We start from the raw sequence: 21,884 nt of genomic DNA, 5'->3' as shown, positions 1-21,884 counted from the left end.
GAGAGGAGGAAGGGGTCCCTGCGGGTCCCGTGAACAAAACTATGCGTAAATGATCATTTATAGCACGAGAATACAAAGGATATAGAGATACTGTGTCTAGATGTTTGTAGAGCCGTCAAAATAAGCAGTTCTAGATCGGGTCTCGCCAGTTTATAGAGATTACCAGAAAGGTCTGGCTTGCATGTACTCAAATAGCTGGACTCGGAATTTTGAACTTGAACTGATCAAGATGGTATGCCTCCCTAATGAACAAAGAAACAGAAAAAACCAGATCGACCCATACAGTGCTATTCATCAAGAGCTCGACTTGGCTTCTTGGCCCATCCAATATCCCTCCATCTCCCATCTACGAGCAAGAGCAAATTGCTCGATGGATTCGCGGGAAAGAGAGGCTCCCTGTTCCCACCATTTGGCATGCAAAAGAGCCATACCACCTTGAAGGTCATTTTTGTTAGGCAAATTGATATACCAGGACCAGTGCAAACGCTTCCACGACATCGGTCCACCCCAGCGATGCGCATAGTTGAGGAGGTCTTGATCCGGGATGCCGGTGTAGTAGAGATCAGGATGATCAAGAAGCCGCATATAGTACTGATACATCTCGACCGAGGGAGAGTAAATGAATAAGCCACTGTTGAATGTGCTCATCGTGTGATCAGAGTCGAGAAACGGATATGCATGGTCCTTCTGGTGTGACTCCGGAGAGGTGGCTAGAATATATTGCTCGGGAAGAGGGCCGAGTTCGGCATCGACCTGGCTGGCATTGGTGATTGGGCCAAGCTCAGTGCTAAAGTCTTGGAAGATTTTGTCGATGGGACGGGTCAAGACCATATCTATATCCATGAAGAGGACTTTTTCGTAGGGGACAATTGCAGGATCGAAGACATGCAGCTTTGTCGCCATAGATGTCCAGCGTTCGGCAGCAATGGGCGTGTTGTGTGTGACGTCCTCAACTTCGACGACGATGGCACCGTCATGTCGAAGAGTTTGACGCTTGCTCTCTCTGACATCCTTGGTAACGAGTACCACAATGGGCACTGGGTGTAGAAGCTTGGTGGTGGGAGAGTGGAGCAGCTGGTATATAAGCGTCCGCGCGCTCACAAAATAGGCATCTTCGTTGTCATTTTGGTCGGCTTGTTTGCTGGATTTTGAGGCTAGGAATGTGCTGATGGCCTGGCGACCTTTGTATGTCGTTTGCCCGTGCTGGCCCGAAATACCAGGAGTGTCATTGAGCTCGTCGGGCGATGGAGGAGCTGGGGAGCCAAAGAGCAGGAAGATGGTAAATCCAATTGAAAAGAGACAAAAAGCAAAGAGCTTCTTGCTCATGAAGTCTTCAGGGCGCCCAGTCTTGGTCATGGCGGCTTATGAGGTTATTCAAATGCCATTGACAACTACTCCTTTGGGGAATATATATTCGTGGTGAGACAGACTTCCCAAGGTAGACAGGTCTTGTCAAGACCCGGGGTCTGACTTTCTTTAAGGGACTTTTCTCCTTCATGTAACATCTCCTATAAAATTGCTCTTGGCAATGATCGACTTTCAGACAATGCGGGTGTAGACTGCGACGTGGGCTGCATTCGGTGATGCATTTGTCTCGTTTAGTCTGGTTGAAGAACCGCATTTAGTTTTGTGCTGCGGGGATATGCATGCTGACTCAGCTACGAACTTCATAACACGTGAGTGTTGATTGGTTGGGGATAAGTACACAATCTTGCCTCAGGCCTCAAGCTTCTTGTCGAACACAGATAGGGTATATTACCGCTAGACCAAAAATGTTGCCATAGGCAACATTCTTAGTCATACGGGCTGCTTCTTGTTCCGACACTTCTAGACCAACATAAGCCAAGGGGTTATTAAACTGCAAATCACATTAAGACAACATGGCTCCTTGCCTCGAATAGTATTTTCCAGACTTAGTAGACTGATTATTAAAAGGATAGATAGAGGCTCATCAGTGGCCGTGACATGTGTGCAGTGCGAAACCTGGTTTACGGGTTGACGGCTAGGGATTCGACACAGTGCAGGCACGTTGACAGCTGTGGACGTGTTTAGTCAAATTAGGCTTCATCAAGTCATGTCACTCCTCTTATTATCCTGAATAGCTACCATTATAAACAAAATCTGGTAAAGGCTGAGTGTTTGTTGCTCCCCCCAACTAAATCCACAGTTCACGATGACACCGCGCCGAGCCGCCCATAGCTAAAGAGGCTCACTAACGCCTCATCACCTGTATGGCACAAGATGGCCAGCCACAATCATTAAATAATAGGCTTCGTGTAACAAGTAATAAGGAGTTGGCAAGATCTTGAAGATGACGCCAATGCTGCCCAGCAAAAGAATGGGCCTTGATGAATCATGCACTCATGGAACCAGGCAAATTCTCCAACTACGTCACCGCGCGATCATCGCTGCTGCTTGCTATTTCCCTGTCTGCACAACCCTTTTTCGCGTTCTGAGCCCGCCATATTTAATAAAACAAACGCTCCATTCTCACTTCAAGCTTGTTAACAATCTTCGACTTGGTATGCCCCCCTTTTACTATTTTACACGATTGCGACAGCCTAAACTAACGATTGACTCGTGATGCTACAGCTTCTCCAAAGTTCTTTACCTCTACACTAAAAGATACAACGCTAGGATGAAGCTCAATCTGGCCACCGGCCTAGTGTGCTTGCTCGCGACCACTGAAGCTGTTGCAGCTTCCAGCTGGTGGAGCAAAGCTGGTGAGTGTTGATGATGAATCTAGATGGGTGATCCCTGCACGCGCTAACGTCATTGGGCTTACAGTCTACAACAAGTGGCATGAAACCGAGCTTGAGAGATGGCTCTCGGATCATGGTATGGATGAATGACATTGATATTCATCAATTTACGTGTATAAGACTGATCTGTTCTGATTAGATATCCCCTACCCTACCCCCGCCGACCGCCGGGATCTCGAGAACCTGGTCAAGTCGAACTGGGAAAACCGCGTGCAGAAGCCCCTGGGCAACGCCGCGGACCGAGTTACTGATGAATTTCACGAAGCAAAGGAATGGGTGTTTGACACGTAAGAAGTATCCCCTCTTCTATGACATTGATTTCTCATTGCTGACTATCTTCCCAGTTGGTCGGACTCCCAGCTGAAGGCATTCTTGGATCGCCATGGCATTCCGGCACCTCAACCACGCAAGCACGACCTCTTGCTCAAGACTGCCCGTGAGAACTACGAATCCATTGCGAAGAAGGCTGGTGAAACTGCCGCATACCCCGGTAACTGGCTGTACGAGAACTGGTCCGAGTCTGATCTTAAGGACTGGCTTGACGAGCGAGGATGGCCCGCTCCCCAGCCCACGACCCGTGACAAGCTTGTCGCTTCCGTCCGCCGCAACTCCCGCCTTGCCAGCCTACAGGCCCAGAGTATCTCTGCGTCCGCGGCAGCTTCGGCCGAGGCTGCTCAGGCATCCTTGAGCGAGGAGCTGTTCAACGCCTGGTCCGACTCCAGGCTGAAGGAATTCCTCGACGAGCACAACGTCAAGGTTCCCCAGGGCTCGAGACGTAATGAACTTATTGCCCTGGCTCGCAAGCACCGCGCCTATCTCGTCGCCCAGGCTTCTAGTGCTTCTGCCGCCGCCTCGGAGGCTTTCGGTGCTGCTACTACTAAGGCTGGAAATGAGTATGCCCGTGCTACGGATGATGTCAAGATGAAGATGGAGGATCAATTCGACGCGGCGATCAAGACTTGGTCCGACTCGCGCTTGAAGGCTTTCCTCGATGCTCGTGGTGTACCTGTTCCCCAGTACAGCAAGCGTGATGAGCTGGTCGCTAAGGTGCGCGCCAATGCGCACCGCGCTGCCGGTGGATGGAACGAGTACAACTTTGATACCTGGGACAAGGAGCATCTCTTGTAAGTTTTGATAGGGCATATTTTCAAGAGAGTCTTGACTAACACGGGTGATGCTTAGGAAATATCTCTCAGCCATGAACTCCAAGGCCGCAAAGAAGGCTGATGCTTCTCGCGAAGAGCTGATCAAGCATGCTCGCGATTCCTACCTGAAGGCCTCCAAGGCTGGTGGCGAGCACTACGCCTCTGCCACCAAGAACCTCGCCGAAGCCACCGGTACCGCTAAGCAGACCACCTTCGACAACTGGTCGCAATCTGACCTCAAGAAGTACCTTGACTCGTACGGCATCCCCGTCTATCAGGGATCGAACATCAACGAGCTGCGCGCTGCTGCTCGTCGCCACGCGACCTACTTCCGGTTCGGTACCACCAACCCGCAAGAGACTATCTACGCCAAGGTGATGGATACTCTTCACTGGGCTTTGGAGAAGCTCAAGGTTGGAGCTTCCAGCGGCCGCGTTCAGGGCCAGGAGGCGGCGGAGAAGGTCCGTGAGAAGGCCGCTGAGCAGACCGAGAAGATTCGGAGCGAGCTGTAGACATCCCGCTCTCTCGTTTGCGAAGTAAGCGTGTTGACATGGTGGCCGGTATTTCGTTCCGCCATCATCATGCTTTTGAATACGATGCTTATGACTTCTGAAATTTTGGGTTAAACGGAGATGTTATTTCTCAGGGGCTTTAGCTTTTCTTCTTTTCATGCTGTGTCAATAGTAGTTAGTGCTTAAAATGAATTGCCCTGGATTGGTGCCTGAAAGTACATTCTACAGCCTTGTAGGATATTATTAGACCAATGTTAGAATTGGGAATGCACTAAAATGCCTTAACGTGATCCGAGTATATTCCGAAACCCCCAGACTCTGGAAATAGCTCAAGTCTGGTTTTATGCAAAGCGGAAGGGCTCCGCACAAATAGCCGATTCCATCACATCATTTTTTGGTGGCCTTGTTCTGATCATCACAATCATCCAACAGTAATATACTGTAGATCATGACTTGGGAGCCTCAGGGTCTCCCTCAGCGACCAACTTTCCAACCACCAGGTACTTCTCCGAGAAGCGCTCCTCCCACGACTGCAAGTTCTCAAGTTGGTCGGCATCCAAATCCTTCAAGTCATCCAAAGGGCCGGAAAGATCCTTAGTCAACATCTCCTCGTCAAAGCTCTGGTGTGCCAGGCCACGCGAGGCATCGCGACCAGCAAAGTTCTCGTACGGACCGCCCTATCGCGTCATCAGCTAACCATATCCCGAAAAGAACCTCGGGTATCCATTGCATTATCATCCACCTACCGGACCGTAGAAGTTCCTGCCAGGGGACACATCGAAGACCCGACCGCGCACGGCGAGGAAGACAGGCCGGCCGTCCACGCCGTTGAACTCGAGAAGCGTCTTCGGGGTGTATGTGCGGAATACGACCGGGGGCGGGCCACGGGGGAGTGTGACAGGTTGCTTAGGGCGGAAGTGCCAGTACACCAGCACGACAAAGAGGGAGAGGAGGATGAGGTTGATGGGTGAGGCGATTGACATCCTAGCTGGTGGGTTAGTTTGGTTGGAGGTTGTGTTGGGCGAAGTACACTAACACTTCAGGTTGTGGCGTGGAGCCCTCTTGAGTTAAGGAGTTAGCAGGGTTCATCCACGGAGATTGGGCGTCTAACTAACCGGCAGCAGCCATGTTGGGATGTGTTTGAGATATCGGGCAGTTGGCTGTGGGAAGACAAGGACGAATGGAATGTTCCGGGATACTGGACTTCTCGGAAGGACAATGTGGATGAGGAATCCGCCGGAGGCTGCGGAGAAGAATGACGATGTTTCCCCCCACTCCACGTGATAACGACAGGTTAGTAGGCTACACTGATTGTGGTTTCTTTTTCGTCATTCGCTCGTTTCTTTTGGACGTTAAACAGGCTGAGAATAACATTCTAAACTATAACTATAAATAAATTAGAAATGGAATCTGACTTGAAAGTTGAAACCTTAGGGTTCTATTCAATTTCCCCAATTCCCCGATTAGTGTAGCATCTCTCCCCTTTCATTATACGAGAAAGGCCCCAGGCGACCAACATGAAACAGGCTCGATTTCCCTTTTGGCCCAAAACACAGCCCAGTCCCATCAAACAGTCCCTAGAATCTCTCCATTAAAAACTCACTCCACTGGATCATCGCCCCCAATTTAATTTGTGTGCCCACCCACTGAGGCAAGCCTGGTGATGCCATGCTGGCATCGCAGACGAACTCTCTTCTACACTTCTCTCCTCTCCTCCAACACTTCACCTAGCCTCCAGCTAACCTCTGACATCTGACGTGTGCTGCCCCGCCAGCTTTGTTTCCGTGGAAAATAGTCGGATCGTCCGGCTTCTTCATTACATACATATTGCCTATTTCCTCTTGATTGTACCGTACCGGCTCTGGCGGAGCTATCTGGTCTGATCGCCCACCTGTGTCGCCTGCTCTTCTTTTTACCTCAGCGCAAAGCAAGGAGAATAAACGTCCTTTGATCGCATCGCCGATCGACAACCGCATCTATCAAGGAAACTTCAACTCCATCGCAGATCAAGATGTGGTCGAAAGGACCCTTCAAATCGCGTCGCCCGATGGGCAACCCCACATCGGCGGATAAGACGTCAGAGGATCCCGCGCGGACAGCCAAGGACTTGCCTGCGCTGCCATAGTATGTACCTCAGAAATTATATATCTTGAATGAAGATTCTAATTCAGTTTCTAGCGATTCAACCACGTCTCTGCACAATACTAAGACTGGCCAGCCCACTGCGCCCTTGCCTCCAGCGGGCAATACATATGAGAGCAAGCAGTATCCAGATGTATCTCCAGCCGTTTCACCTGAATTGGGACCTCGAGTACGCGACAGTGGAAGCAGCTTCTGCGTCTCGCCGATAGAAGATATTGGCACTGATCGAGGGTTCCCCCATCAGCGAACGGGTTCTTGGGGATATGGAGTTGCTCCTGCTCCTGCCCCAGCTCGTGCTGTAAATACTCGACCGTCGCCGCCTCAGCCCTCGCAGTCAGCACCCAAAACAATCAACTTCACGCCAAATAGCGATGAACACCCTACTCGCTGGGACGCATACTCGGGCGAGCCAACTACAAGCAATGCCGGGAACGCAGGCCAAGTCGAGCCACGCAACACGACTTTCCATAAAACGTCCGGATCGCATGCTACCAACTTCCTACACTGGGGCCGCGAGCAACTACAGCCCAAAAAGAAGTATGAACAGGCACGGAGCCGGATCAGCAGTTTCTCCAAGAACGAGAACCGTGCTCCAGAATCCCGCAATCGTTCCTCGTCACGTGTGCAGCCGTTGGCAGAGCATTCCGTCAATAAAGACGCGGGTTACGCGGGTTCCCAACCCAAAAATACTCATCTGGGCTTTGTACCCACGGTCGTGACGACGATTACCGCCGGCGACCCCAAACCGTTGCCGGAGAGACCGGCCACCGAGCATGCCTACAAGCTCCCTCGAACACAGGCATCGTATGACAAGTTAAACAAAGAAGTAGACGACTTGATGATGTACGGCAAACCTATGAGCCGTTTCGACGCGCCAATCACTGCTGTGGACAACGGCAGCGCCAATGGAAGCCCGAACGACAGCCCGCGCGCCAGTCTAAATCTGGTATCAAAGTCTACAGAGGACCTCTCTGCTTCAATCATGTCGCGCCGGCGCCCGGTCCCTATTTCCATGCCCACATCAAAGAAGCCAGTAAGAAAGCCCATTCCCTCGGAGGCCGCGCAAGAGCCAACCCTGGCGAACCAATCCCAGCCCGACGACGCCCCCAAGGATACACTAGGACGCATCGAAGCTCTAGAAGCCCGACGTGACGAGCTCGCGAAACGCAGATTTAATCTGGAAACGGTCATCCACGAGTTGACTCGGGTGATCCAGCCTGGTTCTATCGCGTATGATCTCGCTGCAAAAGCGGAGGTCAAGCGCAGCGTGCAGAGTATCGAGAACGAAATTGCCGAGATCAAGCGAGAAGAGCATGAGCTTGGATTGAAGGTTACTCGCGCGTGGAGAAAATTGGATGAGAGGGAGAATCATGGTGATGGTAGTAACTTGTGGGTTAAGCGCGTCACGAGTTGAGTGGTGAGTTTGATTAGGGAGGTTTCTCTTGTTTCTCGACTTTTGGGTACCTGGTCGATTTCGATTTCCTTGATACTGTGCCTGGTCTTGCCTTGGCGTTTTTTGAAGCGTTCCCATTTCCCATGCTGGGCGAGGCAGCCAACGATACCCTCTTTTTGTTTTGGGAATTCCGTGTTTGATTATGATTGATTGAGCGAATGTTGATGTTAGAATGTGCTTCCAAAATGAAACGTGATAACAAGACTCTTGTACTGTTGCCAGTCTTTCTAGAGATCTTCCATGTAATCATTTCAATGTAATACTGAAGAGTGAAAATTCCCACCAAATTCAACTAGCTGGGAAGAACTAGCCACCAATAAGTCATGTATGTAACGACGACTTGGTAAAGGCTCAGGTTATAGATCCCTGGTATAGGGTTGAAGCAATTTCCAAAGAGGGGATAAAGTATCGAAGGCTGAGTTACTCAAGTATATGCAAGAGAGCTATCAAAAGCGCAGTAGTGGTATGTATTTGCTAATGTGGAAAAATGCCAGTTGTTTCCACTGTCATGGGGACATGGCTCGTTTGGTTCGTGAAAGGTGGACTGGAAGAGTCGCAATATGGAGAGACGCGTGGCGCCTGTCTATCGTCCCAGGTTGATCACTTATTTCTTGCCAGACTTCTTGATGCCCTGCTGGCCGGTGTTGAGGGGACCCTTCTTGCCCTTGGTAGCGTCGAGGAGAGCCTTCTTTGCGGCAGCATCTGCAATGAATTCTGGTTAGAATGAGGTGATGAAAATTTTCACTGCAAAAAGAACTTACCAGCTCTCTGCTTCTCCTTGTAGGCGAGTTCATCCTCGTCCAGCTCCTTCTTCTCCTTCTTGGCAGCCTTGAGGGGCTTGGCCTTGCCGCCTATGACATGGTTAGCGGGGTACTTTTGGGTACTTTTCGCTCTGGGGATTGCTGCGAACCTTCTCTGCTTGCACCACCCATTGTGAATAATGTTCAAAGAAAAGGGAAAAGATTGATCGAAAGATGAACGAGAAATGAGAGGCTCGACAAGAGTTGACTTCGATGGCAAAATGGAAAAAAATGAAGATCCCCGGAGTGGCTTATCAGAGGGGCTGTTTCACCGCCTACTATATTAGGTATGGCGCAGAATCTGCCTATCACGGCCAGCTCAACTGACAGATGCAACTCTTAGCACCATTGCTTTACTCCTCTCCACCCCGAAGTTTACGCTGGCCTATCATTGCTTTCATCTGTCATCCCATTAAAAACCTTGCCTCTGGCCAAGTGATGTGCCTGGGATAATCTCTGCTACAAGGCTTTGGTGTGAAGGCAGGCCTATCAAGCCGGTTGGACTTTCAAACATCCCCAAAGAGTCGTTCTGCTCTCTGAAGTTCGAGCTAACTGAGACTTTCTCATTGAAGCCTCCTCCAAAGGCCGATTGAAGAGAAGCATACACATTGCAAAGGGAGAAAAATAAGAAGGACGATCAAGAGACATCAGCTCGTTGGGTGGTGATATTCGTCTTCGACAACGTGACGGTCGGTACCATGGCGTCCCGCAATCGTTCGAGGTCCCTGTCGACCCCTTCTGAGGGTGAGATCATCGAATCAGGCTCAGAGATGAAGGCAACTGCGTCAAAACCTCCTCTTAATGGCACCAGCGTTGACCGTCCCCCCAGAGATAGTACTTCCTCTGCGCTCCGATCTCCATCGCTGAGAGGCAGCAGATCGCCACGCCGACGCAGGTCATGGACAAGATCCCGATCCCACTCTCGCTCGCCCTATCGTGACAACAGAGGTTACAAGCGCAGACGCGACGACGAGTATGATGGGCAAGAGGGTCGGAACGCCCGGCAGGAGCCGTCCCGACGTTTTGGGTCGAGGTACGACGATAGACCGTATGATCGAAACGCCCCCTCCCGCCGACAGAAATCGTACTACGACTATGACCGCGAGGAGAGCTACGGAGGTGGTCTGCAGTACACCGATGACTACGACCGACGCAGGGATAAGCGACCCCGTACTCATAGCCGATCGCCCTACCGCGAAGTCAGAAAGCCAAAGCAGTACGATGATCCGAACCCGAATGTGGAGGGCACGCGGCCCCAGGCGGACACTAGGCGCGGACTGTCTTATGAACAGGTAGTGAGCGAACGAGGAAAGACCCCAGCTGGCGCTCGGGATCCCAAGCTTGGTGCTGAAACACGAGAGAATCAGGTGCAGCATGCTCTCCCAAAACGTGCCCGCTTTTCCGATGAGTATGTCTTGAAGGTTCTGTCTAATATTCTTGATCTAAGACTAACAACTTCTTCAGAGCAGATATTCCCATGTCAGAACCCGCGGAAGAACCGGAGCCATCCGAACCAATGGACGAAGCTGCTGCTCTGGAGGCTCGTCGCAAGCGACGCGAGGCCATTAAAGCGAAGTACCGAAGTCAAGCGACTCCCATGCATCTCAAGGCCCTGCAGGTTCCCGACGGCGAGACAGATTCATCGACACCTGGTACTGAGCCAACAAGTGCCCAAGATATGTCCGGTAGGTCATACGGTCCAAGACAAAACTACGTGGAACAAAAGCTAATGTGTGCCGATTCGCTCGGATAGACTCCCCAAAAATGTCACCCGTACACACGCCAAGGGAGCAGATTGGAGATGCCTTCTCTGATTTCACGATCAGTAACGATGCAGATTTGGCCAATTCTAATGCTATCACGGACGGAACGGAGAAGGATGAACCATCTGCCGCAGATTACGATCCGATGTTTGATACAAAGGAAGAAAGACAAAAGCTTGATGGGGCACAAACCACAAACGGTGATGTCTCGTCTGCCGCGTATGACGAAACGCAAACGTCGAGACAGGATATTCTTCTCCCCGATACCCCCGCTCAGCAACCACCTCCAGCCCCGAAAGAGAAAGACCCTTACGACATGTTCGCTGACGACGACGACATGTTCGCTGAGGATACTAAGGACGAACAGCCCACGCATGCCTCGGCAACAGCCGTGCCTCAGCCCCAAGAGCTGGATATCAGCATGATGGACAACTGGGATGACCCAGAAGGTTACTACAACGTGCGGCTCGGTGAGTTGATCAACGGCCGCTACCACGTCCAGCAAAATCTCGGCAAGGGAATGTTCTCCTCTGTCGTTCGAGCCAGCGATTCAGTTACCGGGAGTTTGGTCGCCATCAAGATCATCCGTCAGAACGATACGATGCGCAAGGCTGGCATGAAGGAGATTGGGATCCTGGAGCAGCTTCATGAGGCTGACCCAGAAGATAAGAAGCACATCATCAAATTCGTACGCTATTTCGAACACAAGGGCCATCTGTGCATGGTTTTCGAGAATCTGAGCATGAACCTGCGTGAGGTGTTGAAGAAGTTTGGTCGTGATGTCGGGCTGAACCTCCGTGCCATCCGCGCCTATGCCCAACAGATCTTCTTGGGTCTGAGTCTGCTTCGCAAGTGTAACATCCTGCACGCAGACCTCAAACCCGACAACCTGCTGGTCAACGAGCAACGCAATATCCTCAAGGTCTGTGACTTGGGTTCTGCCTCCCCAGCATCCGAAAACGAGATTACACCTTACCTTGTCAGTCGCTTCTACCGTGCCCCCGAGATTATCCTGGGTATTCCTTACGACTATGCAATTGATGTGTGGTCCATCGGCTGCACCCTCTTCGAGTTGTACACCGGCAAGATTCTCTTCACGGGCCGCAACAACAACCAAATGCTCAAATCTATCATGGAATGCCGCGGCAAATACCCGCCCAAGGTCCTCCGCCGTGGCTCTCTGGCACACCTTCACTTTGACGACATGCTCAACTTCCACAGCGCCGAAGAAGACAAACTCACTGGTCGTCCAGTGACCAGAGTAATGGATTTCAAAAAGCCGACCCGCGATCTGAAGACACGTCTGATGGGCAAGGGAACTAGGGGTATGTCTGATGCTGATGCCAAAGACTTGACGCTGTTCGTGGATTTCCTCGATCGCTGTCTGACTCTAAATCCTGAGAAGCGCTGCACACCTGCTGAGGCGCTGAAGCATCCCTTCTTGAACCGGAAGTAGGTGTTGTGAAATGATATTATGATGGCGTTGTTATCCGGACGACGGAATTATCATTTTATGTGCATATCTTAGAGGTTTTGGCTTAGTTTAATTTATTATTAGCATGGCCGTCTTTCATGTAGGCTTCCCTCGAGATACATCGCATGAGTATAGGAGGATCAATATGATTGGCCGTCTTGTCGCCCAATTTCAGCCCAAGCCTCATTATCCCCTTCTTCAACCTCCTCTCAGCTCTCAAACAATTACTTCACTGTGAGGTACTGCGAGTCTCCCCATTTCCCTGCCATCAAGCTACGGCTTCAACATGGTGGAGCCAAATCGCTTTTCCCATGAAGATTACAGACTAGCATGGATTTGCGCATTACCTCTCGAGCTAGCTGCCGCCAAGACCATTTTTGATGAGACCCATGCTTCTCTTCCATCTGTTAGCGCCCATGTTAGCTATTCACTTGGAAGGATTGCTGGCCACAATATTGTCATGGCCTGTTTGCCTACTGGCGTTTACGGCACAACTTCGGCAACGGCGATTGTATCACACGCGTGTAAAACCTGCCTTGCCCGAATTTCTTGGGATATGGGGCATTTAGACCACGCAGAGGGACTTCGAGTAGAAGTAATCGAGGCAACGAAAAGGATGCTAGGCGACGAGCACCCGGTCACTCTGGATAATAGGGATTGCCTTGCGAAAACGTATGTGTACCAGGAGTGCTAGAATGAGGCAGAGAAGACTCAGGTATCAGTATTCGAGGCAAGGAAGAGGATATTAGGTGAAGAACAAGCACCCCGATACTCTACAATGTCAAAGCAACCTTGCAGCGATATACCGCGGCCAGATGCGATTAGTTGAAGCAGAAGAACTTCTGGTACACGCGTCACAGACAATTGAAACTGTTTTAGGCTCTGAACATAATGATACAGTTACTAGAAAACGGTGGCTCATGCAAGTACGTGAAGGGTCTCAAACCCCAAGCGCGCGACTCAAGGATATCAGACGACTCGGAAACACAGGCAGAGCATCTCGTGAACTCATTAGAGCCTCCCAAACCACTACTCAGACGATCAAAACGTCTGAAGATAACCCAGGGAAAATGGAAATCGCTTTAGGTCACCTTGGCCTAGGTGAAGATTTTATTGGGAATACTCTATCCGTGCTCTATTAGTCTGCTTGTAATTAGATTTGTGTATATTTAGTGAGAGATGAACACAAAAACAAAGAACTGCCATCCAAGATTTCGAGACTATACACTCACACTGGGTGTGTGAAGCATATGTTGAGCTTTGCAAGGCGCATTGTGGGTTTGACGACGCGTGACATACTGATATTAGACAACGAAGATAAAGGAGCCCCTTCTTTGCAGATATCACATACGGCCAATTCCCCATTAACAGCCCAACTACTTGGACTTGATCCGTTGCAAACTTCAGTCTGTAATCCTCTTCATAAACACCTAAATGTTTGGCAGCCACATACCACAAACTGAAAACCTTCCGTATTTCAGCCACCCAACTTGTCCAACCTACATAGAAACATATCATACACCTCAATCAATCACTCCCTATTAGCCAAGCCACTTTACCAACCTCCATCAACACGCAAACTTTCCCCCTCCTCACTGCATGTATGCATTCCAGAGACAAATGAGGAATATCAATCCTGCCTTGATGCCTGTGGCAACCCAGGCAAGTAACAATAGCCGGGCAAAGCCAATCACATAGCAGTTCTCCTATAAGAGCACTCTGCCTCGTACCTATCAGCCTCCTCCCAGAGCCCCTTGCCCCTCCTCCGCATGAGTAAGTGGCGCCCTCAATCAGCTCAACCCCGCTTCAACATATTAAAACCCGGGCGAAGGCGTTGGGGATTAGCGTGCACACAGCCGAGCCTATCAGCAGCGCCACTGCAAGACGATCTTTTTGAACATATGCCTCCAGTAATAGCACAAGGCTGCTAAGAGGTTAAGACAAGGACTGATGAAAAAGTACGAGCGACTAGCTATATCCGGAAGCACCTTCGCGAACATATCAACCACAACTAAGGCCGAATCCTGGCTTAGTTCCTAGATCCAAAACCAACAATAACCACGGGTCCATAATTCCCAAGAGCCGTTTCAGCCGTCAGCCCAGCAACCAGCAACCAGCAACCAGCTAGAAGCGAGTTTGGATGAACGAGTCGAGTCCGGAGATGTGATGTCCGAGAAAGGAAAGAGATAACTAATCAAAGCAACGCAAAGTTAGTAGTTCCATCATAAAGTATAAAACCTAGAGAGGTAGGTAGGGGCAGTGCACTACTACTAGTAGGTGGGAGAGGCAAGATCGTCGGACCCGAACGCGTTCTAGATCTACATATCTGACAAGTGACATCAACGAGCCATGGAACCATAACCGTCGCGCCGATCGACTGGGTCCGATTCTGCTGATACTCGTTGCTAATAGGTTCAGCTCAACCTACCTGGGATACAGTAGTACCGCCCGGAAGAAGGTTAGCAATAGATGAGGGGAGGACCTATCACAAAAGCGTATATTGTACATTAACCAGCGATCAGGCCGCCTGTTTGTCTCGCGTGGCCAGCGCCATCCATCGGCCATCGTTGCCGTGGAACGTACGCGCCTCGTGGATTGGACATTAGACGGAAGAGTTAGATGATGTGAAACATGAGAGGCGGAAAAGCTGGGATTATTCAGGTTTTGAACCCGGAAACTCATCCCCATCTGTGGTGCCCTATTGAAGACCGTCCCATGAGAGGGGATAATTAGACTCCATGAGGAGATCCGACAAATAGGATGTCTACGTATGTACTCCACTGCCTACTTTCCGAGCTTTCGACCTTTCAACGGTAAGCTCTGCCGTCCGGTAAAACTGCCAACGAAGAAAATCATGTCCTGCGTGCTGGAAGCATTTCATCACCTGGGCCGTGGGGGATTTCCAGTCGTGGATGATAGCCGATTGGGCCGGGGGACGGGGGGAATATCGAGGAATTGCGTGGTCGTTGGCCACTCACCGTGTCCGTTGGACTGGGTGGCCTGAGATGGATGGCGATACGAGTCGAGGAGGCGATGTAGACAAAGAAATTTAGTGTGGATGGGTCCTGCCGAGGGAGCCGGTTGGTTAGGGGGATGCGAGATGGATGTGGAGGTGGATTATTATTGCGTAGGTGCATGATTATTCATTCAATGGTGTTATTGTAACTCTATTTTGGAAGAGTGATGTGATAACACTTGCATTTGCTGCAAATTGTGGAGAATAATGATACAGCATAGTGTTACTATGAAGTGCTCATTACTTCGTACAGCAGTATGTAGAATACCTACTTACTTCGCTTAGTTTCCAAAAGAAAAGAAAGGATTTCTAGACTAGGATAAGAAAGAAGTAACAAGCAAAAACCAGTTAGGCATCAATAAGTGATACCATCGAGTCTTCCAGAAGACCGTCGATCCCCCATAGTTACAACATAGTCCCATGATCAACCCATCCAATTCCTCCGAATGGAATCTCCACCGATCCATGTTTACCATTGATATCATAATTGATATCATATCAAATCGCAAACAGTGAATTCGATGAGATACCCATATCGAGTTTAGTCTAGCCCCTCAGAGGCGGAAGCTCAAGGAACAAAGAGGGGAGAAAAGTTGCCCCGTTTGCCACGTTTGGGTCATCCTGAGGCGGCCTTCTTACCCGGGTGGCAAAGGATTCCGATTGGGATAGCTTAGGAAAAAGTGGTGATGTGATGATTGCTTTTTCCCTCAATGATGATGTCGAGCGTGTGTTTATTTTGTGGGTCATGGGGTGTTTAGTGTTTTCGTGAGTTACAGTCTCCCACTGTCCCAGCCTTCTTGGGCTGCTAATTATTGTATGTGCTACTTTGCCCCTGCGAACCGGCATTGGCATTCCGCCACCTGCAGGGTGGGGAGATCATGGAGAGATGGGAATGGAGGGCAAAGTGAATGGATGGATGGATCGCATTATTTACTTTGGGGCGCACCAGGGACTGTTGTCCGCATTGGGGCAGATGATAAGAAGGGGGAAGATGAGTGCATATCACTGCAGTGTTAACAATGTATACGCATATCTTGTACTGCGTACTCGATACTATAATGAAGATCTACAAGATACATTTCTCATAATATGTATTTGATTGCAGGACTATGCAGCAACTATGAAAGAATTATAGATTCAACCATGTAGGACCATGCCGGTCAGTCACCGTAAAAATGTACTGGTAACATGCGCCCGCGAGTCTCGGGTAGCGGTGAGGGTGAGCGAGGGCAAAAAGCAAGGTCTCGACTAACGACAACTACCGTCACTCCTCGGAGGACTAAACGAGTTCAGCTGCAATGGCAATCCTGAATTCTGGGGTACAGCAGACTATTTTCCATTGATGGATGTGATGCATCGCCGAACCGGTCAGGTGATTCTCACCGCTCGTGAGAGGCGGACAAGAACGATGAGACTAGGGGGGAGGAGGGGAACTCACGATGAGTGGTTGATGAAGGAGGATGTGTCTTCCATCCACCACGAAGGGGCGTGGAACTCACAGCACTGGGGGGTGTGCAGCAGAACAGACAGGGGAGAGAGAGTCTCCCACCAACTCATCGCTCGTCCACCACCAGCAGGACAAGTGGCCAAGGGGGCTTTTGATCACGAACCTGGCACCCACACCCACCACCCACCACCACCCCATCCAGGTCATCCTGTAAGCGCCAGCACCCCAGCCTGGTCGCTGTGCAACATGGAGGACAAGAGTACTTCTGCGACTTGGAAAAAGGGCAGTGCAACCGTGCACCTCCCTCCTCCCAATAAAGCGACAGCTCAGCTGCCAGGGTCGGAGGGGTCCCAGACTTGCCAGGCCCGTGCGAAGCCGGGAAGATCCACTCGTTCTCGAAAAACGAACGAACCCCAGCCATTTTGGTTGGTCCAGGAGTCCAGAGAGGAGGTCTGTCCTCATCGCCTCACTCCTTGAGTCTGGGCTGGCCACCGAATATCCCGGCAGACCGGTTCTTGTTCATGTTGATGTTCTCTCTGCTGGATGTTGGTTTCTGTGACTACACGCTCCCTGCTGACTCTATGATTATTATTATGATTCTCACCAAATCTGCCTTGTGTGGGTCATAAAGTTGAAAACAAAACATACCAATCAAATGAAGAGAATGAATCATGAGCAGTGAGCACCAACAGGTCGAAGCCAGTTGAAAGAGCGGAGATTATCTCGACTCTCATCTAGACTCTTGTGGATTAGCTTATTTGCTCCATCGCGGCCAAAAATACGGTGTAGCCAGGCTGCGAATAGTCCTGCCAGTCCTGCGACCGCAAATAAACGAGGAAGAGTCTAGTTCCACCCCCTTCTTGGCCCCAGGACCCATGGCTTGAAACGGGGCACGGAAGGACAGGCTGTTGGGAACTTTTGGCTTTGGGTTTGGGCTTTTTGGAGACACTCAGCAGCAAGAAACCAGACACGGTCGCCTCATTCCACGGCCACTAAGGAAAAGGATGATCCACTTACCACGCACTATGCGGGGCTGGTATGGATGGCAGTTATCTTGGTGTGGACACACGGACCAAGATGGAACCATGATGGACCGATATGGGCCAGATTGGTTAGGATGATGAATCCGGTGAGGTGGCGGGGAGTGGGAAGCAAAAGGACAAGGGGGAAAACGAGGATCGAGGCTGTTGTGGGAGTTTGAGAAGTCAAGAGACTGGGCTGACTGGTTGACTTTCTGGTACATAGTTAGTTAGTTCGAGAAGAACTGGAAGGAGTCAAGAACAGACTGGGGGCGAGACTAGTGGAAAAGAAGGTGTGGATCAAATTGATCATGGATCATGAATCCATGATTGATCAGTGATTGAGAGTGGATCCACGGTGGCTGTGGAGTTAAGCGCTCGTGTTGAAGGTGTCGATGATTCTTGCCTATTGCCACATTCTAAAATAGGGGGGGCGAGTAAGCCCCAAGTCGAAGCCGATCCTTATGTACTGTATGTACAACTGCCCCTAGCCCTATCCAATCAACACTTGCAGGTGGCTCCCTGCACGGCCTACAGCAGATCTGCTAACGAGTCGGTGATTGGTTCAGAGCTGGGAATAGGACGCGTTAGTTGCAAAGTTGGTGAGAGTAGGTCAAAGTTAGTTGACTTGCACACCGCTAACAGAGGCAAAGATGCACAAAAAACTCTATGGACTGAGTACCAAGTAGAGTAGGAGACAAGGTGATAACTATGTTTAGTTAGTACATAATTACTCGGTACATAGTTAGATATGTAGACTAAGAATTACGGAGGATAGGGAGACCAACCATGTGAATGGAGACCTGCAGTCAGCCCGGGTCAGCCTAGTGTTCTTGTGGAATCCTTTTTTATATCTCCACGCACCATCAGAGGGCATCATCGATCTTATTTTTATCTAACTACTAGTAGTCCCCCCCTTCATCTGTCCCGTTGCCTTCGCCCCCCCCATAATTCCCATAAACAATCATCATTATACTGTCTCGCGGTCGCATCCTCCTCTCCCTATTCTACTTCTACTCTCTCCTCTTAGACCTCTATTTCTATCCTTTCTCCCTTCTACCTTTTCCCTCTCCCTCCTTTTGATCTCGCCCGTTGACCCCAAGGGATCTCCATTTGAAAACCTCCGGTTTATCCCATATTATTTTTCGATTTTTTGATTTATTATCCATCACTATCGCCATCTCCTTCTCTGGAACTATCCTATCCCATATCGGCCCTCCCCCAATTTGGACCCTCACTCCCTGGAATGGATTTCTCCCTGTGAATGACCCTGGACCTTTTCTATTTTATTTGGAACCGTGTGAAACTCTCCAACAACAAGATACCACAATCCTTGGACTCCCCCCCGATTTATTGCCACTTGTTGACCTGGACTCGATCCCTTGGACACGACCCGTTGTGAACACTTGCCACTCGACTTAATCCCGGAAGAACTGGATTCAAAGAAGACAACCTCTCCCCAGGAGTAACCCATTTTGGATCTTACCTTGTTCGACTATATTTCTACCTCTTCTTACTTTCCCTTCTCCTCCCTTGCTTCTCTCCCGGACATTCCATGTTGGAGATACTCTCCGGATATATACATCCAAATAACATGTATCCGACCGACCTTCCCACTCCTCCCCACTCCCCCATCACCATCCCCCGCTGCTATGCTCCCGAGGACCGTGTAGGATGGATCTTGGCCAACCGGCTTGAACTCACCGGCATCCTCGGTGTCGGCGCGTACGGAGTGGTATATACTGCCTTGGACATCCACACGCATATCCAATATGCCGTCAAGGCCCTCAACAAGTCTGGGCTGGATCCCCGACAACTCAAATATCAACAGCGCGAGATTCGTCTTCATCACCGGGCGTCTCAACATCCCAATGTGGTCTCCCTGGTGCGCATTATGGATTCCCTGGACTGTACCTACGTCGTGATGGAGTTCTGCCCCGAGGGCGATCTGTTCTCCAGTATCACCGACAAGGGCCACTTTGTCGGGAATGACCCCTTGGTCAAGCGTGTGTTCCTACAACTCCTGGATGCCGTACAGTTCTGCCATTCCGTCGGGATTTACCACCGGGATCTGAAGCCGGAGAACGTTCTGGTGACGGACCAGGGCATGACGGTCAAACTCGCCGACTTTGGCCTTGCGACCGAGGATTACTATACCTCGGACTTTGGTTGCGGTTCTACTTTCTATATGTCGCCTGGTAAGTGTGTATTGGACACTTGATGTAGTGTCTTTGTTTTTATTTCCTTTCGTCTTACTTCTTGCCACTCGGATTGATATCCTGGCTATCCCCTCATTTACCCACACTTCTTCATCTGAAACGGCTCTCCTAATATACCCGAAACGTTACAGAGTGTCAACAACCCCATCCCCGCCCCATGTCCTGCTACGCCTCAGCCGCCAATGACGTCTGGAGTCTCGGTGTGATGCTGGTCAACCTGACCTGTGGTCGTAACCCCTGGAAGCGCGCCTCCCTCGAGGATTCCACTTTCCGGGCCTATCTCAAGGATCCATACTTCCTCCAGTCCATCTTGCCCCTGTCCACGGAGATGGTCTACATTCTGAGCCGTGTCTTTGAGCGCGACCCAGCCAAGAGGATCACCATCCCGGAACTGCGCCAGCTGATCGTGGACTGCCCCCGGTTCACCAAATCAGTTATGACCATGGCCTCTACCCCGGTTCAATCCCCAGTACAAGTCCTCCAGCCCCAGGTCCCCGTTCAAGTCCCCACTGCCTGGGACCGTCTTCAGAACCTTATCCCGCCTTCTCAGGTCTTCAACATGCCCGTGGATCACCAGCAGTTGCATATGCATGCCCAGCCTTCCGTTTCGTCCTCGGATTCCTCGCACTACTCGGATTTCTCCGAGTCTGCTATCTCCGAAGCGTCCGCTCTCACCGAGGACTACTCCGATTACTCTGACTACAACTGTATGTCGCCAGTTATCTCGGTGCAGGTGCAAGTACCGGACTGCAAGGTCGTCTTCCCTCATTCGATCTGTGTGGAGCAACCCATCCCCGTGGATTGTTTCGCTGCTGGCGCCCCGATTCAGGTTTGCTGAACGCCCCGAGGCCACTTTATATCACTACTTTACGATCTCCCTTCTTGGACTTGGACTACCCTCCCACCACTCTCCCCTTTAACGCAGCATCACGATCTCACGCCCCCTCAACCTCCCACCATTACCCCCATTGGATTTTTGCTTTACCTGCGCCTGGAGTTCTCCTTTCGATTCAGCATTTCGGTTGCTTCGCTCTACCCTGGATTATTCCCATCTTCAAAAGCTGCCGCGCAACCAAAAAAAAGTGTGCTTGCCGAGGATTGATCAATCCCGCACCCAGCCAGCCCATTTGGACTACCTCGGCCACCAGCTTTTCTATTCCCTGTGACCCTTTTAATTACCCGGACATATTTCCCGTCTTTTCAAAACTTTCCTGGATTATACCCAAACACTGATGGCCCAGCCGTGCGACTTCTGAATCCAACACCGTTGGGCCTGTTTATCTTGTCTTGTCCCCGCGGGACAGGATAGGATGGATTTTGTTTTCTGCTATTTCCTTTCTCCTGTTTTAATATTTTGCCCACATACTGGACGGATGGTTGTTTTGATTGTCTTTTCTTTTTTTTTTCTTTTCTTGACACATATTGGCATAATATATTGGGAGGCTCACGTGAAGAAGACAGTCGAATCATCCCGGTTCGGGCACCTGTCATCATCAATTTCGTTGGGAATTTTACCCGGTCGTTCGGGCGTTGGTTTATCTCGCTTCCTTTTCAATATTGTCTGAAATGGGCTGGCAATTCTTCACATGTTTTTCTTTCTACGATCTTATGGGTGGTGATCAGATATGATCTTCTCGGCTTTTTTGTGTGTCTGGATGGAAATTTTGGCATTTGCATAGACCATTGTGTGTTTTTCGCGGCATGGCTGGTTTGGATTCGGATCTGGATCTGGATTTGGATTTGGATATCATTTCTGGGATCTATTGGGATTGGGATTTTGTTTATTATTTATGATATGATACCTTAAAGACTCTGCGGAGCGAATTGATCAGACTATTGAATTTCATCTACCATAACATCGTTTATTCTAGATTATCATCTTAACTCTCTCTGCTTTCAATCTTTACGAACTCCACATTCCTTCCCTATAACTGAATAGTCACCCCCTCTGATGTATCCCTATGCTTACCCTCTTACTCTCACCTCACCTCACCTATTCTCTCCTGTCGTGTTGATGTCTATTCCAATTTCTAAGTCTCACCTCCCTCACCCTCGTACAACGTTACGCCTGTCTTACAGTCCTTCAAGATCCCTGAATGCCACACCCGGGCAAGAACGGGCGAACCCGATAA

The 21,884-nt window shown here is 50.2% G+C and overlaps 8 protein-coding genes across 8 annotated transcripts; 4 read left to right on the top strand and 4 right to left on the bottom strand.

Moving 5' to 3' along the window:
• Nucleotides 1-294: 294 nt before the first annotated feature.
• N7473_008210 (glycosyl transferase family 8 protein) lies at nt 295-1,356 on the bottom strand (the record flags this gene model as incomplete). Its single annotated transcript, XM_057154150.1, has 1 exon — nt 295-1,356. The coding sequence occupies one exon, from the start codon at nt 1,354-1,356 to the stop codon at nt 295-297; it is 1,062 nt and encodes a 353-aa protein (XP_057008488.1).
• Nucleotides 1,357-2,638: 1,282 nt separating this feature from the next.
• ish1 (double-strand break repair enhancer MSC1) lies at nt 2,639-4,419 on the top strand (the record flags this gene model as incomplete). The annotated part of the gene is made up of 5 exons (XM_057154149.1): nt 2,639-2,723; nt 2,788-2,838; nt 2,902-3,049; nt 3,107-3,886; nt 3,945-4,419. 5 exons carry the CDS (start codon nt 2,639-2,641, stop codon nt 4,417-4,419), a joined length of 1,539 nt encoding a protein of 512 aa, XP_057008487.1.
• A 194-nt stretch (nt 4,420-4,613) lies between these two features.
• N7473_008208 (cytochrome b5-like heme/steroid binding domain-containing protein) lies at nt 4,614-5,630 on the bottom strand. Its single transcript, XM_057154148.1, has 4 exons — nt 5,535-5,630; nt 5,456-5,480; nt 5,166-5,403; nt 4,614-5,096 (listed from the first exon to the last, which is right to left on the bottom strand). The coding sequence occupies exons 1-4, from the start codon at nt 5,545-5,547 to the stop codon at nt 4,866-4,868; spliced, it is 507 nt and encodes a 168-aa protein (XP_057008486.1). The 5' UTR covers nt 5,548-5,630; the 3' UTR covers nt 4,614-4,865.
• An 800-nt stretch (nt 5,631-6,430) lies between these two features.
• Nucleotides 6,431-7,975, top strand: N7473_008207 (uncharacterized protein; the record flags this gene model as incomplete). Its single annotated transcript, XM_057154147.1, has 2 exons — nt 6,431-6,543; nt 6,598-7,975. 2 exons carry the CDS (start codon nt 6,431-6,433, stop codon nt 7,973-7,975), a joined length of 1,491 nt encoding a protein of 496 aa, XP_057008485.1.
• A 643-nt stretch (nt 7,976-8,618) lies between these two features.
• On the bottom strand, nt 8,619-8,946 carry N7473_008206 (Translation machinery-associated protein 7; the record flags this gene model as incomplete). The annotated part of the gene is made up of 3 exons (XM_057154146.1): nt 8,619-8,716; nt 8,776-8,865; nt 8,925-8,946. The coding sequence occupies 3 exons, from the start codon at nt 8,944-8,946 to the stop codon at nt 8,619-8,621; spliced, it is 210 nt and encodes a 69-aa protein (XP_057008484.1).
• Nucleotides 8,947-9,182: 236 nt separating this feature from the next.
• N7473_008205 (putative serine/threonine protein kinase (Prp4)) lies at nt 9,183-12,140 on the top strand. Its single transcript, XM_057154145.1, has 3 exons — nt 9,183-10,222; nt 10,279-10,499; nt 10,568-12,140. The coding sequence occupies exons 1-3, from the start codon at nt 9,513-9,515 to the stop codon at nt 12,031-12,033; spliced, it is 2,397 nt and encodes a 798-aa protein (XP_057008483.1). The 5' UTR covers nt 9,183-9,512; the 3' UTR covers nt 12,034-12,140.
• A 4,480-nt stretch (nt 12,141-16,620) lies between these two features.
• On the bottom strand, nt 16,621-16,935 carry N7473_008204 (uncharacterized protein; the record flags this gene model as incomplete). Its single annotated transcript, XM_057154144.1, has 1 exon — nt 16,621-16,935. The coding sequence occupies one exon, from the start codon at nt 16,933-16,935 to the stop codon at nt 16,621-16,623; it is 315 nt and encodes a 104-aa protein (XP_057008482.1).
• Nucleotides 16,936-18,460: 1,525 nt separating this feature from the next.
• On the top strand, nt 18,461-21,598 carry N7473_008203 (serine/threonine-protein kinase). Its single transcript, XM_057154143.1, has 2 exons — nt 18,461-19,731; nt 19,884-21,598. The coding sequence occupies exons 1-2, from the start codon at nt 19,089-19,091 to the stop codon at nt 20,588-20,590; spliced, it is 1,350 nt and encodes a 449-aa protein (XP_057008481.1). The 5' UTR covers nt 18,461-19,088; the 3' UTR covers nt 20,591-21,598.
• Nucleotides 21,599-21,884: the final 286 nt, after the last annotated feature.

This window comes from Penicillium subrubescens (genome assembly GCF_028828155.1).
Source record: "Penicillium subrubescens strain IBT 31985 chromosome Unknown utg000005l_segment0_segment0, whole genome shotgun sequence".
Taxonomy (NCBI): domain Eukaryota; kingdom Fungi; phylum Ascomycota; class Eurotiomycetes; order Eurotiales; family Aspergillaceae; genus Penicillium; species Penicillium subrubescens.
This window is presented reverse-complemented; position numbering and strand designations above follow the sequence as displayed.